This window comes from Mustela putorius, unplaced genomic scaffold (genome assembly GCF_011764305.1).
Source record: "Mustela putorius furo isolate JIRA1106 unplaced genomic scaffold, ASM1176430v1.1 tig00003987_pilon_pilon_pilon, whole genome shotgun sequence".
Classification (NCBI taxonomy): Eukaryota; Metazoa; Chordata; class Mammalia; order Carnivora; family Mustelidae; genus Mustela; species Mustela putorius.
This window is the reverse complement of record NW_025422126.1, coordinates 5,905,689-5,921,827: the sequence shown is the minus strand read 5'-3', so window position 1 is coordinate 5,921,827 and position 16,139 is coordinate 5,905,689. Positions and strand designations below refer to the sequence as shown.

At 44.9% G+C, this 16,139-nt stretch overlaps 1 protein-coding gene and 2 non-coding genes across 3 annotated transcripts; all 3 read right to left on the bottom strand.

The window, feature by feature from the left end:
* Positions 1-5,513: 5,513 nt before the first annotated feature.
* Positions 5,514-10,996, bottom strand: RPS3 (ribosomal protein S3). Its single transcript, XM_004768025.3, has 7 exons — positions 10,879-10,996; positions 9,560-9,690; positions 9,061-9,154; positions 8,570-8,664; positions 6,703-6,890; positions 6,048-6,244; positions 5,514-5,588 (listed from the first exon to the last, which is right to left on the bottom strand). The coding sequence occupies exons 1-6, from the start codon at positions 10,906-10,908 to the stop codon at positions 6,051-6,053; spliced, it is 732 nt and encodes a 243-aa protein (XP_004768082.1). The 5' UTR covers positions 10,909-10,996; the 3' UTR covers positions 5,514-5,588; positions 6,048-6,050.
* On the bottom strand, positions 6,350-6,494 carry LOC123389617. Its single transcript, XR_006604239.1, has one exon. It is a non-coding gene; the product is annotated as a small nucleolar RNA SNORD15 (small nucleolar RNA).
* On the bottom strand, positions 9,845-9,992 carry LOC123389618. The gene has a single exon (XR_006604240.1). It is a non-coding gene; the product is annotated as a small nucleolar RNA SNORD15 (small nucleolar RNA).
* Positions 10,997-16,139: the final 5,143 nt, after the last annotated feature.

Genomic DNA, 16,139 nt, shown 5'->3' with positions numbered 1-16,139 from the left:
AGTACTCTAGTCTCTGAGAATGGGGAAATTGCTCATATAAACAAAATCTTTCCTACGTGAATTTTTTTTTAAAGATTTTATTTATTTATTTGACAAATGGAGATCACAAGTAGGCAGAGAAGCAGACAGAGAGAAGGAAGCAGGCTCCCTGCGGAGCAGAGAGCACAATGCAGGGCTCCATCCCAGGACCCTGAGATCATGACCTGAGCCAAAGGCAGAGGCTTAACCCACTGAGCCACCTAGGCGCCCCCCACATAATATCTTTTGACAAAGACCTGTACCATTCTGTTTTGTATAGTATTCAGTATTCATCTTTTAGGATGCCTATGCCCCCAAATTTACTTGATATAGTTTGTTACATGCTGAGGTAGTTGTGTACGAAGGTGACTGTAGGGAAACAGATACTGTAGATATTTTAAAAAATTCATTAGATTGGTCAAATTGATCCTTATACACCGAAAATTAAAGATGTTTTAAAATTATGGAGCAAAGAAAATGACTGTCCCCTCTTCAATATTATGAGCCATCAAAAATTTTTGAAGTATTCCATGTTGACAATACAAGTGCAAAACTAAACAAAACCAAAAACCCAGAAGCAGTAAGCTAGAGCCTACTAGAGATATATTTGGAATCTGGGATCAGTAGTTATAAGATGCATACATGCCAGCTTCACACATGTTGGCTGATGAGCATTTAACAGCATTCAAGGGATGGTGTGCTTTGGGGGCATATATGTCTTCCAGGCAAGGAAAATATGAAAATGCTTGCTGCTTTAATTCATATATATATGAATTATATACACAAGTATTTATTTTCATGACTATATGAATCACAGTTCTATTGAAATATAACTAATATCCCATAAAACCCACCCATTTGGAGGGGATAATTCAATGTTTTTTAATATATTCAGAATGGTGCTGTTATTTCTTGCTGAAATTTTAGTATTTTTAAGATTTTATGTATTTATCTGACACAGAGAAAGTGCCGCAAGCAGGGGGAGCAGGAGAGGGAGAAGCAGGCTCACTGCCGAGCAGGTAGCCTGATGTGGGCCCCGATCCCAGGACACTGGGATCATGACCTGAGTTGAAGGCAGTTGCTTAACAGACTGAGCCTCCCAGGTGTCCCCAAATTTTAGTAATTTTAAATACTTGTTTGAATACTTGTAAAAATTTATAAAATGGTTTTCCACTTTCCCTTTATTCTTCCTTATGTAAATTATCTGTAAAGTGACTTAAAAGGTAGGGTGTCTTGGGACACCTGGGTGGCTGTCGTTAAGCGTCTACCTTTGGCTCAGGTCACGATCCCAGGGTCCTGGGATCATGGCCCACATCAGGCTACCTGCTCGGCAGGAAGCCTGCTTCTCCGTCTCCTACTCCCCCTGTTTGTGTTCCCTCTCTTGCTGTGTCTGTCAAATAAATAAAATCTTAAAAAAAAAAAAAAAAAGTAGGGTGTCTATTAGACTCAAATGGTAAATAGCAATGGCTATTTTTCCTGTTGTCCTAAGGGAAAACCATTGAGCAAAGACCCATTACCTCTGGTCTCTGATCCCTGAAGGGAAAGAGGCCCTCTTGCTGGGTCTGTACTCTCCCTCTCCTCCCCCTAAAAAGCAAAAATATTCTTAATTAAAGGCCAGTGGAGCCCTATCCTCTCTCGGCAGTTTGGGATTCAAAAGGTCCAGCTCCTCTGGCTCACCTCACAAAGGACCAGCAGGAGCAGGCCAATCATGAGGGCAGGGGGATGGGACTGGGCCAGGGGGATGAACCCATAGTAGCAGCACTCCCCAATCAGTAGACAAAGTCCCAGCTGTACTTGTATGGCTGCACTGCTAGTACAACACAGGAATGAGCAGCAAAGGCGTGGTCTCATTTGAATTTCAGAGCTGGGGCACCTGGGTGGCTCAGTGGGTTAAGCCTCCGCCTTCAGCTCCGGTCATGATCTCAGGGTCCTGGGATTGAGCCCCACATGGGGCTCTCTGCTGGGTGGGGAGCCTGCTCCTCCTCTCTGCCTGCCTCTCTGCCTACTTGTGATCTGTCAAATACATAAATAAAAGCTTAAAAAAAAAAAAAAAACATGTAGTTTTGATCAATAACAATAGGGAAATGGTTTGTTTCATAGATAAAATAACATCAAAATCTCATGTTCCTGAAGAAGAAAAAAAAAAAATAGTAAGAAAAACTGTCTTTAGAGGTTGAAAATGTTGACCTTCAAAGATACCTGTATGCTTTCCTGCCCTGGTGTTGGCAAGCCCTAACATGAAGCAGCTATATCTATACATAGCCAACACTGGAGCTCACAAACATTCACTAGGTGGAATATGGCATGGTAAAAGGCCAAATTCACCACCTATGTATGTGGCAGTGAGACCTGACCAGCAATGCCGACTTAACCCCAGAAGTAGAAAGCACAGTTTCTATGGTCAGAGCCCTTACAATTAGGCTGGGTAGAACCCAATACCATGAAGTTAAGCTATTCATTCCCAAGAGAATATGCTTAAGTACTCAACGGTAACAACATCCCACATTTACTGAGGACCTCTAATGGGTCAGGCACTGTGCTATGAAATCAGAGGCAGATGAGCAAAGGCTCAGAGATGTTAACTCTCTGATGTCCCCATGCTCATACTGCTAAGTTGTGAACCTGGTTTTGAGCGCAGAGTCTGGCTGGAAAGCCTGGGCTCTTAACTGTCTCCAGAGAGAACACACTAGATGATGAACACTACAGACAGGTATTGACGGTTAGGTCTTCTTCCAACAGCCCTGTAAGATACTGAGGACTGGAAAGATTCACCCTCAGTAGATCAGTGCTGCTGTCACATTTGAACCCAGGTCTGAATGCAAAGCCTTGCTTCTCCCCACCACCTCTGAAGTCTCCTTTTCAAAGCACTCTGCAGAGAAAAGCATCCTCCATCCTACCAAGCTTGAACATTCCCATAGTCTTTGGCTAATTTCCCAGCTAGAGGGTTGGCTGACTTGGAGGGGAGGAGCAGATCCCACATGATCACCCTACTATGGACTCCAGAAGGAAGATTCTGTCTAGAGGCAGACCCCCATGTCCAAGACACCCTCCGCCCATTGTCCTCTGATGCCACCAGTTTCTGTACTTCTCCTGGTTCTCCATCTTAACAGTGCTAGCCATTGGTTCTGGACCCTTGCTTGCCCGGTGGGCCTATTTCCAAGTTCTCTCATTCCAGCAGCTATTCTCTCTTTGCCTGATGGACAAGTTAATCTACCAGTTTCTGCTTGAAGCCCCTGTCCTGGTGCCAGGAATCCTAATGACTAAACTTAACTCTTAAGAGCTTGACAGCAAACTTTTGGTGACAAGTCCATGAAAGGATGTCATTTGCTTCCATGTTGCCATCAGCCAGATTCCCACCAGGGGGTTCTGTGCAATGTGCAAGTCTGGGCCCACCTCTACTATGGAAACCAAAGGAGCTATCCTTCTCTCCACCTCAGGCAGCTGGGTAGTACACAGGGCTAGCCAGTCAGATATTCACACCTGGAATTTTGAACTTTAAAAGGATAGGAGGCAGTGGAAAAACTCACTTAAGCCCAAGGGGGGATGGTAACATCCTTTAAGGTAACCTGCATTTCTTCATGGGCTGTAGTCAGTGCTTACCTAAGTTATGCACTTATTTCACATGGTTTCTTGAAATGGTTTAAAAAAAATACCTCAAAGCCTCTCCTTTCTTTACCTGAGTAATGGCTATCCAGGGGTGTTCATGTTGAAAACTCGAACTTTACATGTGCACACTAACTAGCATAGTATTCTGCAGGTCCATGCAATTCAGTTAGTTTTACTTTCCTTCCCCAAGCTCGTTACTTTGGTGCCTCCGTCCTGCTACAGCACCCCCTGGTGGGGACATTAACAGCACTTCTGAATCCCAACAAACTTCCAGTTTTTAAACAATCTTATAACCTGATTAAGTTCCTAATGGAACTTAATCCCTATATAGTCATGTAGGATTTTCATGCCGCTTTGTTCCACACTAGTTTCACCTGAAGAAACCAGGAGGACCCAATTTCTTTTCTTTTTTTTTTTTTTTTTAAGATTTTATTTGACAGAGATACAGCAAGAGAGGGAATACAAGCAGGGGGAATGAGAGAAGTAGGCTTCCTGCTGAGCAGGGACCCCCGATGCTTCAGGCCGAAGACAGAGGCTTAACAACTGAGCCACCCAGGCACTCCAATTTCTTATAGCTATCAATATAGAACACTTCAAATATGACAAACTATACACAATGTAAATGTTCTTTACACTTTCCTGGAGTATAATGGCTAAGAGGACAGAAGAGCTATACACTGCTTAGGAAAATCTACTTATTTCAGGCTCTTCAGAAGCAAAAGCAAATCCCCTTTACACTTCAAAGATGCTCAGGTTGAAATGGAGAATTATGTAAAATCTACCTATAGTATAGAATGACCTAAAATATAATGGACACTGTATTTATTTTCTATGTGCAGTTAAGATTTCCTTATGGGCACCTGGGTGGCCCAGTTAAGTGCCTGCCTTCAGCTCAGGTCGTAATGCTAGGGTGGGGGGGAGAGTCCCACCTTGGGCTCCTTGCTTGGCATGGAGCCTGCTTCTCCTTCAGCCTGTTGCTCCTCGTCCATGCTCTGATAAATGAATCTTAAAATCTCCTTATGCATCAGGAAAAGAAAACCATCTTAAAAAAAAAAGATTTTATTTATTTATTTGACAGAGATCACAAATAGGCAGAGAGGCAGGAGGAAGCAGGCTCCCTGCTGAGCAGAGCCCAATGTGGGGCTTGATCCCAGGACCCTGGGATCATGACCTGAGCCGAAGGCAGAGGCTTCAACCCACTGAGCCACCCAGGTCCCCAAAAGAAAACCATCTTAAATATATCCCTGGGGAACCTGGGTGGCTCAGTCAGTTAACCATCGGCCTTCAGCTCAGGTCCTAATCCCAGGGTCCTGGGATGGAATCACACTCCCTGCTCAGCAGGAAGCCTGCTTTTCCCTCTCCCACTCCCCCTGCTTGTGTTCCCCACTTCTGTCAAATAAATAAATAAAATCTTGAAAAATACACACAAATATATCCCTCTTGGGGCACCTGGGTGGCTCAACGGGTTAAAGCCTCTGCCTTCAACTCAGGTCATGATCCCATCTCTGTTCAGCAGGGAGCCTGCTGCCCCCACTCTGCCTACTTGTGATCTGTCAAATAAATGGATAAAATCTTAAAAAAAAATGTGTGTGTGTATATATACACACACACACACCCCTCTTCTAAACCTATAATGCCAAACTGAAGGTCAACTCATCGGTGCTGTCCTCTTAGCAATCAGCCTTCACTTTCACCAGATTTATAGGATATTACTCTGGTTAGCTCTGTTTGGGTCCTCCTGTTGCAGCTCCTGCCTCACAAGCACAGCTGAAACCAAGAATTGCAGGGAAAGTGAGCCAGAGAGCCCTGAAAAATCAATCAAGTAATGTTCCCTTGGGGCAAAAAAATTCTCAGACCAAAAAGAGGACATACAGTCTATTCACGCCATATATCTTTCTCAAAGATTTTATTAAAGGTCTTTGCGGACTGAAATCCAGTCTCCAGATCCAGCTGCCGGAGAGACCCTGAAACCAAATAAAGCACAACAGTAAAAACAGAATTTTCACCTGAATACTGGTTCTTCCATGTCCCACTTAGGATGTGCATGAAGAATATACACACACAAAACACCCAGAAACAAACAAAAGGTACTAGGCTTAGAAGAGGCTTGGTGTTACTGTTTCAACTGCTTAAGAGGCTGCTGAAGAACAGGTAACTAACAAGAGTGCTTGATTTTAAGCAAGTAAGAGGAAACACCTTGTTTCAAACTCAGTGATAAACACAGGAACTTCTTAGGAGACCAAGGTATACCCCTCCCCTACAGAATACGTGGTTAAATGGGACCCCCACTCCAGCCTGCATTGTGAAGCGTCAAGAAAGTACAGTCCGAGTTTATGTATTAGTGCTTAGCGCAGTATGGGACACACTAGTAGCAGGAAGACAAGAGGGTCCTACTCCACACCAAAAGGCCCCTAGAGACACACCTGTTATGCTGTGGGTACTGGCTGTGGCATTGCAGGAGGCTCTGGCTTCCCACCTTTCTGTTCCGAGATGGGGGTGGTGGGCAGTATCTCATCTTTGGGTTCCACAATGCTCACATGATCCGGCAGGGGCTTCTTAGGGCCAATCTTACCACTTGGGTCCCAAGGAAGCATGATCTTCACTTTGATGCCCAGCACACCTAGAAGATGCCATAATTAGTATCTAGCTGTGGTTGCCCCAGTCCCACCGTAAGACAGGGCAGAAAGAAGACAGGAGTAGGTTCTTCAAGCACCCGAGTCTGGTCCCTTCTCAGACAAATGCCTCTAATCAATCAATGAACAGGACACTTTTGCAAAAGGAACACATGCACAGCACCACAGAACGTGGCACTGACAAGGACCAAGAGCAGGATGTGACCTTTCTGACTCGTCATCGTGTCATCACTGAAGGGTACACAGGTGGCTGAGACAAGAGCAAACCAACTCTCAGATCTGACCTATCTCAGCAATACAGTTCTTACACAGCTCATCAATAAACCCAAGTGGAGTATAAACATGCTCCACTTCTCCAAAATGAATTTCCCAGCACTGAAGTATGCACAAAAAATCACAACCATATGCTGAAGGCTCTTTGCCTGCAGCACTCCCAGCTGCTCACCCTGTCTGAGCAGCACATGGCGCACAGCCGTGTCAACGTAGTAGTTAACAGGGTCCCCACTGTGAATCATCAGGCCATCCACAAACTTCATGGATTTAGCCCTCTGTCCTCTGAGTTTCCCAGATACCACGACCTCACAGCCTTTGGCCCCACTCTCCATGATGAACCGCAGCACACCATAGCAGGCCCTTTGGGAGAACAAGACAGATATCCACATGTTATCACAGAAACAAGACTGTTCGATCCTATCCCACACCACCATGTTAAAAAGAGCATGAACACGAGACTCACTAGTATGCACTATTTTCCATGTTCCTTTAATACGGAATGAATTTGACCAGAGCCTGTCAATTCTCTTTCAGTCCTATCGCACATCTTAAGCAGATTCCTTAGGGAATATAAGCCAATTCCTTCTAACCAAGTGTTTCCCAGCCTTGGATCCACATTAGAGTCACCTCAACAAGATTAAAATAAAACAAAAACACCTATGAAGTCGAGTCCTCACAGCAGGCCAATAAACAGGCAACTATAGACTCAAGAATTGACTCTTTTTGGGGCGCCTGGGTGGCTCAGTGGGTTGAAGCCTCTGCCTTCGGCTCAGGTCAGGATCTCAGGGTCCTGGGATCAAGCCCCACATCGGGCTGTCTGCTCAGCGGGGAGCCTGCTTCCTCCTCTCTCTCTCTGCCTGCTTCTCTGCCTACTTGTGATCTCTCTCTGTCAAATAAATACATAAAATCTTAAAAAAAAAAATTGACTTAAGCAGGCCCCACACTTAGCACAGAACTGGACATGGGTCTCAACCTCATGACCCTTAGATCATAACCTAAACCAAACCCAAAAGTTGGACACTTAACCGATCGAGTCACCTATGTGCCCCTAAACTGGCAATTAAATGCTGGGGGTGGTAAAACTCAAGCATAGATTGTCCACTCCTTCTTTGCAAGCACAACATTTCACAATCAGGATGGCAATCAGTAAGAACCCAGAAGTACCCGAGCCACTGAGTGGCCCTTTATGGTTTATAATATATTCCTCAACCTCTGGAATTCACATTCATTAGAAACTCTACTACAGCAGGCTCCTAGCTCTCTTGACTGAGCACTGGAAAAAGGTATTTCTAAGGCCTATAGAATTGACAATGCACACATAAATAAAAAACTTAAAAAAAGCGCCTGGGTAGCTCAGTAAGCTCAGGTTATGGTCCCAGGGTCTTGCATTCGAGCCCTGCTGAGCAGCGAGCCTGCTTCTCCCTCTCCCGGCCACTCTGCCTACTTGTGCTGTCAAATAAATAAATAAAATCTTAAAAAATAAACTTCAGTGCGCACAAAAACCACCTGGATCAAGTGGTTGGGCCGCACCTCCACTTTCCATTTTAGTGGATAGAGACTGCGAATTTTTATTTCTAACAAGTTCTCTGATGATGGCAGTGATGCTGGCTCAGGAACCAAGCTTTTGAGGACCATGGTCTAAGTGGTGTATAGTAGGCATTCAAGGCAGACAGGCAGTCTTTCTTGTATGTCCCTACCTATAGCCTTTCCTGCTACCCACCTCCCCACCAGGTCAACCTTCCTAAAACATAGCTCTCCTGTCCTTCCCCCGCTGAAAAACCTCCTAGGGCTCTGCAGGAAGTGCCAACTAAATTTCATACACTAAGACAAAGCATTCCAATTTCTTCACAACACTGAAATTCCACAAAGAATTCCTACGGAGATCTCATCAGTAGGCCCAGCTCCAGACCCCATCTAGCTACCTCATGCCCTTTCTAGTCCTGGAGTTTTGTTCTATTCCCAAAGCACCAAGGCAGTACTCCCTTTACAGCACTGACCCCTGTTTAAAACATAATCATTAGAAGTTTCAGGCCACTCACCTCCGCACAGCAAGGCCTCCTAGGAGTTTGTAACGCAGAGACTCTGCCTGGGCAATAGCACACAAACCTCTTGTAGCCACCTTTTCAGCATAAAGCTGTAAGAAAGAAACAAAGCATACCCTTAAACCTGTTAATTTTCCCCCACAGTTTTCAATAAAAAAAAACTTCATTCATCATACAAGCATGTACCACTGTGGCATCCCTCAAATACTAGAACACTTCCACTACCCACATGTAGCCTACACTTTGTGATATAGTCCGAATCTTTCCATATTGTCCTTCCACCCCTAGCTCCTTCTACAGCAACACCAACTGATGAGGCAGCCAATGCACCATATGTACCATTACTATTCCCAAGTCGAAAGCAAAAAATCCCTTCACCACCAGAAATGAGCAGAAAAGGACTATCAAAGGAAGCCCACTGCTTATTAAGAGAACTTGAACAAAATACCAATCCACAGTAATCTCTGGCACAAGGCACAATCATTCACCTCTACACTGCCCTCGGGGAAACCAAACCTCTTCTGAACCACAGCAGTTAATTCTCGAATCCGCCGGCCCTTCTCACCAAGAACATTCTGTGTCCTGGGGGAAAAAAAAAAAAAAAAACACAGACAATTTATAGCTCTTACAAAATTCCAAACATGGCTTTAAATTTTTACATATATGTAGTAAAGTACCATTTACCTAACATACGAACTATAAATTTTGGATGACAAGAACTAAAGTTCGATTTAAAATAGTTAAGACTCAGGTCATGATCCCAGGGCCCTGGGATAGAGCCCAGCATCAGACTCCCTGCTCCATGGGGCATCCACTTCTCCTTCAGTCCCCTCACCCTCACTTGTGCTCTCTCTAATAAACAAATAAAAATCTTAAAAAAGAAAGCTTACATTTGCCAGTGCACTGACTGTCCCTGTAAGTTTACAGAATACACCCTCCTAATATATACAGCAATTACAGATGATAGCCAAGAAAATGAGTTTTCACCTGGTGGCCAAGATAATGATTTCTGTCCTGGTTGGTGTCACTCGGACCTCAACCCCGGAGTAGCCATCTTCAGCCAGCTCCCGAGTGAGGAACTCGTTCAGTTCAGCTTTGAAGATGCCATCAGCAACAAACTAACCGAAAGGGAAAATTCACAATTAGAACTTGGATGCAGGGTCATTTTCCTGCCTAGTCCTTCTGCCAATGCAACGCTCATCAACATTCAACACCTTGAAAAAATCACCCATCATCACCCTATTACCCTTGTTCCACCACTCATGTAGCAACCCTTCTCAGACAAATGCCTCTAGGTCATCCTCTGGAAGTTACTTTAACCCAAGGGCCCTTAAAACCGCCACAGAACGCAGCAAGGAGTAGGGGCCACCTGGCAAAGATAATACCTCCAGTCAGACTCGTCATCCTCTCTTCATTGAAGGGTTTTTTAAGACTTGCTGTATGTACCTACACATGCTGAACAAAAAGCGGTCCTCAAATGGCACATCCACAACTCCTTCATTCATTAAGGCAGAGATGCTGCCCTTTTAACTAACGAAAATAGACTTAAGTAAGCAGTCGCAATTGTAGACACAACTTGGACCACCTGAAGACTGCCAGCCAGGTTATCCTGCAATAAAGTGCGCGTGTCTTACAAAGCCGGAAAGTCCTAATTCGAGTAAAAGTGTGAATTTACACGTTATCACGCCCACACAAAATGACAAGTTAGGTGCCTATTTCTAATGCATATGGATTTTACACCGTCCTCGCCCACGGAAAAGCAAAAAGTGGAAATTCGATGAAGTGCTTGTTCCAGGTCTCCTCCCTCCATTAGCCCATCAGTTTCCTTGGGGTACAGATGGAGCAAGAAACCGTCAGCAGCCTTCCCAAGCGAGTTCTCTGGGGTCAGAAGGCCGCAACCCGACTCGAAGCAAGCATGAGTACGCTGCCACCTCCCGTTCCCAAACTCACAGTGAGACCTGAGGGGAAACGGCTCAACCTCTCAAAGGACCACATGTTTACTGAAGCTATTTGCTGGCCAAGAAATGCTCACAAGCGCTTCATCCCGTGCAGGAGGGACACCCGGCGTTCATCTCTGCTATTCGCCCAGAAGCGGCAGCGATCAATCACTCCCTTTCGCCGCCAAACTGAGGTCGCCAGGTTCGGGCCCCGCGTTCAATCCACCGCCATCCGCGGCCCGCGGGAATGCCACGCGGCCGAGGCCGCTTCTCGAAGCAGGGCATGGAGCTGCGAGTCTCGCGACGGCGTCTCCACAAACCCCGACCCGCGCGGCGCCAGTTCCCCGGACCAAGGCCCCAGGGTCTCACCTTCCTCTTCTTCGAAATCTGCACCGCCATCTTGCCGCCGCGCGCCCCGGAAAGAAAAGGAAGTAGCTCGTGGGCGGAAGTAGGTATAAAGAGCGCGAGCGACGAGTAAGAACGGCGCGACGTCGACGCCTGTACGTGCTCCTGGGAATTGTAGTTTTTAGAAAGGCATTAAAGGAAAAAAGGAGGGTAATGGAGACACCTATAGGCAGAAATAGGAAAGGGAGACGCTCAATCGGAACTTCAGAACTGCAAGAGAGCCTAGAAATTCCAAGTATAAGCTCACACAGTAACAGCATGGAACTCTGGTTCCTACCCTCGGCACTCAATGAAATTCGTTTAGGTCCAGCCCTTCTAATCTGTATCCATTTCCTCTGTTCCAAATGATGGCAATACTAATATCTAATATTGATTAAATATTCTAGGGACTGTTCTATGCCTTTATATTATGAACTCATTTATCTCTACCTTTCATAAAGTAAAATATGTAACGGAAGTCACAAAATAGTGGTTCATGGATTCACAATTATTTTTCCATTAAAAAATTATTTTTAGGGGCGCCTGGGTGGCTCAGTTGGTTAAAGCCTCTGCCTGAGGCTCAGGTCATGGTCTCAGCCTCCTGGAATTGAGCCCTGCATCGGGCTCTCTGCTCAGCAGGGAGCCTGCTTCCTCCTCTCTCTTGCCTGCCTCTCTGCCTACTTGTGATCTCTGTCTGTCAAATAAATAAATAAATAAATAAAAGCTTTTTAAAAAAAATTATTTTTCCTAAGTCAATTGGAGAAAGACAACTATGATATGATCTCCCTGATATGAGGAAGTAGAGATGCAACGTGGGGAGTTTGGGGGGTAGGAAAATAATAAATGAAACAAGATGGGATCGAGTAGGAGACAAACCATAAGAGACTCTTAATCTCACAAAACAAACTGAGGGTTGCTGGGGTGTGGGGGTCGGGAGAGGGTGATGGGGTTAAGGACATTGGGGAGGATATGTGCTATGGTGAGTGCTGTGAAGTGTGTAAACCTGGCGATTCACAGACCTGTACCCCTGGGGCTAATAATACATTATATGTTTATAACAAAATTTTAAAATTTTTAAAAATTATTTTTCCTTACATTTTGAAAAATTCAAACATACAGAAAAGTTGAAAGAATTGTATATATGCATCACCAAGGTGCTCCAATTAACATTTTTGCCATAATTGCCTTATCATATATCTATCCGTCTGTCTATTCACCCAAGGGTGAATCTTTTGATGCATTTCAATGTAAGGGGCAGACATCAGCACACTTCACTCTGAAACATCTCAACAACAGTTTTATTGAGAAATAATTGCCATACATCACTGTATAAGTTTAACGCATACAGAATGATGGTTTGATTTATAAATATTGTGAAATGATGACCACAATAGTTTCAGCTAACACCTATCATGTCATATAGATACAATAAAAAAGAAAAGGGGAAAAAAAAGCTTTTCTGAACAGTTTTATTTTAAATTTGAATAGTTGGCCTACATTTAAAAATCAGGAATTTTTGTTATAAAACTATTTTAAGCTTCTCTTAAAAATGTAGAAAGACCTATCAAAATACCAAGCCCATGTTTCCTCATGGCAGCATTCTCCTTCCCTGTTAGATAGCAAAGGGCTTTCCAGTGTGCCAGAGTCCCTGGTGGTTTCACTCATTTACTGTCTGGCCCTAAAAGCTATTTGAGCTTTTCCCCAACAGTAAAAAGATTCTGATGCAAAGATCTGTCCTATAATCATGGAATTACCAGAGTTCTGGGGGGGAGCAGAACAGAGGGACCAGGGAAGATGAAAAGACATGGATGGACTGGGATGCCTGAGTGGTTCAGTCACTTGAGCGTCTGCCTTTGGCTCGGGTCATGATCCCAGTCAGGCTCTCTGCTCAGCGGGGAGCATGCTTCTTCTTCTCCCTCTGCCCCTCTGCCTGCTTGTGCTTGTTCTCTCTCTCTCTCAAATAAATAAATAAATAAAATCTTAATTAAAAAAAAGAAGTGGGTGGACCAAAGAGAGAGTAGGCTATGGACCTATGTATTTTGGTGATGGATTGAAGTTGAGGCAGAATTGAGAAGGATACTCCAGTTTCTTTCTTCTTTTTTTTTTAATTAATTAATTAATTAATTTGACAGAGAGAGAGAGAGAAAACAAACAGGGGGAGCAGCATAGGGAGAGTAAGAGCAGGCTCTCCACTGAGCAGAGAGCCTGATGCAGGGGTTGACCTGAACCAGAGGCAGATGCTTAACCAACTGAGCCACCCAGGTACCCCAATACCCCAGTTTCTGACTCCAGCGGTGGGCACTTGGTAACAGCCCTCACTGAGATGAGGAACCCAGGATTTGGTTTTTCTTCCATGTATTCTCTCCCTATGCTCTTCACTCCATTCCTCATCCAGCTCCGTGCTCCATTAATTCAGTGGTGCCAGGCTGATCAAGTATTCACCCTAGTGAATCTGACTTCTCTATGCCCTCATTAGGGATGTGGGTGCTGTGGGAGAGCAGTAGCCTTGTATGCTGGGGTCAGCATATTTCCTCATTCGGGTATGCCCCTCATTCTCCCACAGTTCCTGTTCTGATCTTTGCCAAATCAGAATCTCTTCCTCACTCTCAACAATGAACTTGCCTACTAAGCTTTTGCCACCGGGTATATTTGTGTAATCTACCTGGGCATAGAACCTGCCTCTCACCCATCCTATAATTCTGTGTGTTCTTGGCCACCCCTTCCTGCTTAGGAAAGAGACTCTTCTTGCCCAAGGTCAACCTCCCCCGTGCATTTTGGTTCAAGTTCAGTTCTCTTCTTTGGAGACCTTGCTCTTGCAGTCATACCTTCTCTTTCCTGTGATACTGTTCCTTCCCAGTGCAGGATATGTCACTTCCTCTTTGTTGCTCCCATAACCATAACACCTCATCTCACTGGGTTGGAATGGCCTGCTTGTGTGCCCCACTAGACCACCAAGACCAAACTTGTCTCCGTTCATTATATCTAGAGCCTAGGATATGGCCTGGCTCAAACTCAGCGTCAGTAAAAGTTTGATGAGTAAATAAATCAACACATGGATTCTGGTTTTAGATCATTTCCTAGTAGCATCATTCATATGAATTTGCTTGCAAATGCCATTTCTAAACCAAGCTCTGGAGACTCCAAGGTGAGCATCAGACCATGGCAGGTAAATCCTGCTGGAGGCTCCGTGGCTGCCCATCCGCTGCCCTTCCCCAGTGACCCTAGGAGGCTGCCCACCTGGGTATTGCCTTCTGGTTCTAGAAGGAAGCACACAAAGGAAGCCTTTGTCTTTATCCTGATGCCTTAAATTTTATCTAAGACTGCTGAAAGAAGATACTGTATTACTCAAAATGACACCATAAAAATAATAGTGGTCACAATACATTGAACTCTAATCCAAGCAGGGACTGTAAGAGTGACTTCATCTCTCCCTTGGTACCTGAAGTGTAGACAAGGCTTACTGTGTTGAGCCCAGGGTGCCACAGAAGTGGCCTCAGAAGCGGGAAGAGGGAGCCGTGTGTGTGTGTGTGTGTGTGTGTGTGTGTGTGAAAGCAGACTCTTAATCTACTTAATCGGGCCATGCCTGGGCTCTGTGAGTGCCACACGGGTGCTGCCCTGAAATTCCTGAAAACGGAAGGTGAGATTTGCCCTGGTTGCATGGTTTTGAAGACAGTTTAGTCACTTGAAGACCAGAACACTGAAATCTCACAGAAAGCTTTGAACTTACCCAGCTCCCACTGGAGTAGTCGAGCAAGAAAAAAGTGCAAGCGGGAGTACCTGGGTGGCTCAGCTGGTTGGGCAGCCAACTCTTGGTTTTGGCTGTGGTTGAGGGATCCAGCACGCCCTCCGGCTCCAGGCTGGGAGGCAGTCAGGAGAATCTCTCTCTGCCCCGCCTGCTCACACCTATGCGCACTCTCCTCTCCCAAATGAATAAACAAAATCTTTTAAAAAACAAATAAATAAAAGTGTGTGTGTGTGTGTGTGTGTGTGTGTGTAGGGGTGCCTACCCCCTGCTCCATGAGCACATCCTCCAAATGAGATGGACTGAGGGAATCTCCACCCTCGCAGATGGTCTCACCCCTCAGGGGGCAAACAGCTAGGTGGGCTCCGTGTTCAAAGATTCATGTTTTTTTCTACACGACCCCCAAATAAGCTTATAACTCCATCTAGTGTTTGCCCAAAGAACTGGCGATCCTTGCAGGCCTGGAGGAAAAGTAGAATTCACCCAGAGAAGGTACACCCATCTCCACTAGGGCACTTCCTGAGGGATCATGTAGGGGGAAGGGGGCGGGGACAGTGACCATATTTAGTTATCACTCCCTTTAGATTCTAAGGCCCCACAATAGGACGTGATGATGCTGTCACATTCTCGGTCAAATTCAACAGTGACTCACTCTGGGCCTGGAATTGAGTCTCTGGATATGAACAGAAGAATACTGTAGAAAAAAATCTCAAAATAGGGGCACCTGGATGGTTCAGTTGTTAAGCGTCTGCCTTCAGCTCAGGTCATGATCTCAGGGATCAAGCCCCATATGGGGCTCCTTGCTCTGCGGGAAGCCTGCTTTCCCTCTCCTGTCCGCCCCCCCCCCCCAACTTGTGTTCCTACTCTCACTGTCTTCCTCTGTCAAATAAATAAATAAAATCTAAAAAAATTTTGTTTAATCTCAAAAAAATTTTTTTGCTGCTTTGGCATCACTACTAAATCTGATACCCCCCCTTACAATACCTATCAGATCTGGTGTATGACGGAAGGTTGTAAGAAAACCTCAGACTGAGCGGGGGAGGGGGGGGAAGGGGTATGAATTGAACTTCTTTGGGGAGGGCAGCTTGATGGTACCTGCTGTCACTTAAGATGTGGATTTCCCAGCAAATACACTCCTTTTTATCTCCTCCAGAAAAACACCTACACCAATGTACAAGGATGAAAGGGCAGGAATGCTCATGATAGCTGTATTACTAATAATGAAAAAAACACATTAGAAACAGCCAAAAGCCATTCAACAGAGAAATGGCCATGGGATATCATGCAGTCATTGAAGAGAATGAGGTGATTCAACATATGAACGTGAAAAGAGCACTGAGAAATACTGCTATGTCAGAAAACCAAGTTGCAGAACAATATGGACTGTGTGATATTTTTGCACAATAAAATAAGACATACATGCATGTAAAAACATAGAAGAATCTATAGCCAAGGGATAGATAAGCTACTTCTGGGAATGGAACAGTATTGAGGGAGGGTTAAG

What these genes read in the sequence shown, in the direction of transcription:
- RPS3 (XM_004768025.3), bottom strand. Translation starts at nt 10,908, where the DNA reads ATGGCGGTGCAGATTTCGAAGAAGAGGAAG. An exon ending in TCCCCGAGGGCAGTGTAGAG is followed by an intron (nt 8,665 to 9,060) that starts GTGAATGATTGT and finishes TCTTTCTTACAG; the next exon opens with CTTTATGCTGAAAAGGTGGC. An exon ending in CCATGTGCTGCTCAGACAGG is followed by an intron (nt 6,245 to 6,702) that starts GTGAGCAGCTGG and finishes GGCATCTTCTAG; the next exon opens with GTGTGCTGGGCATCAAAGTG.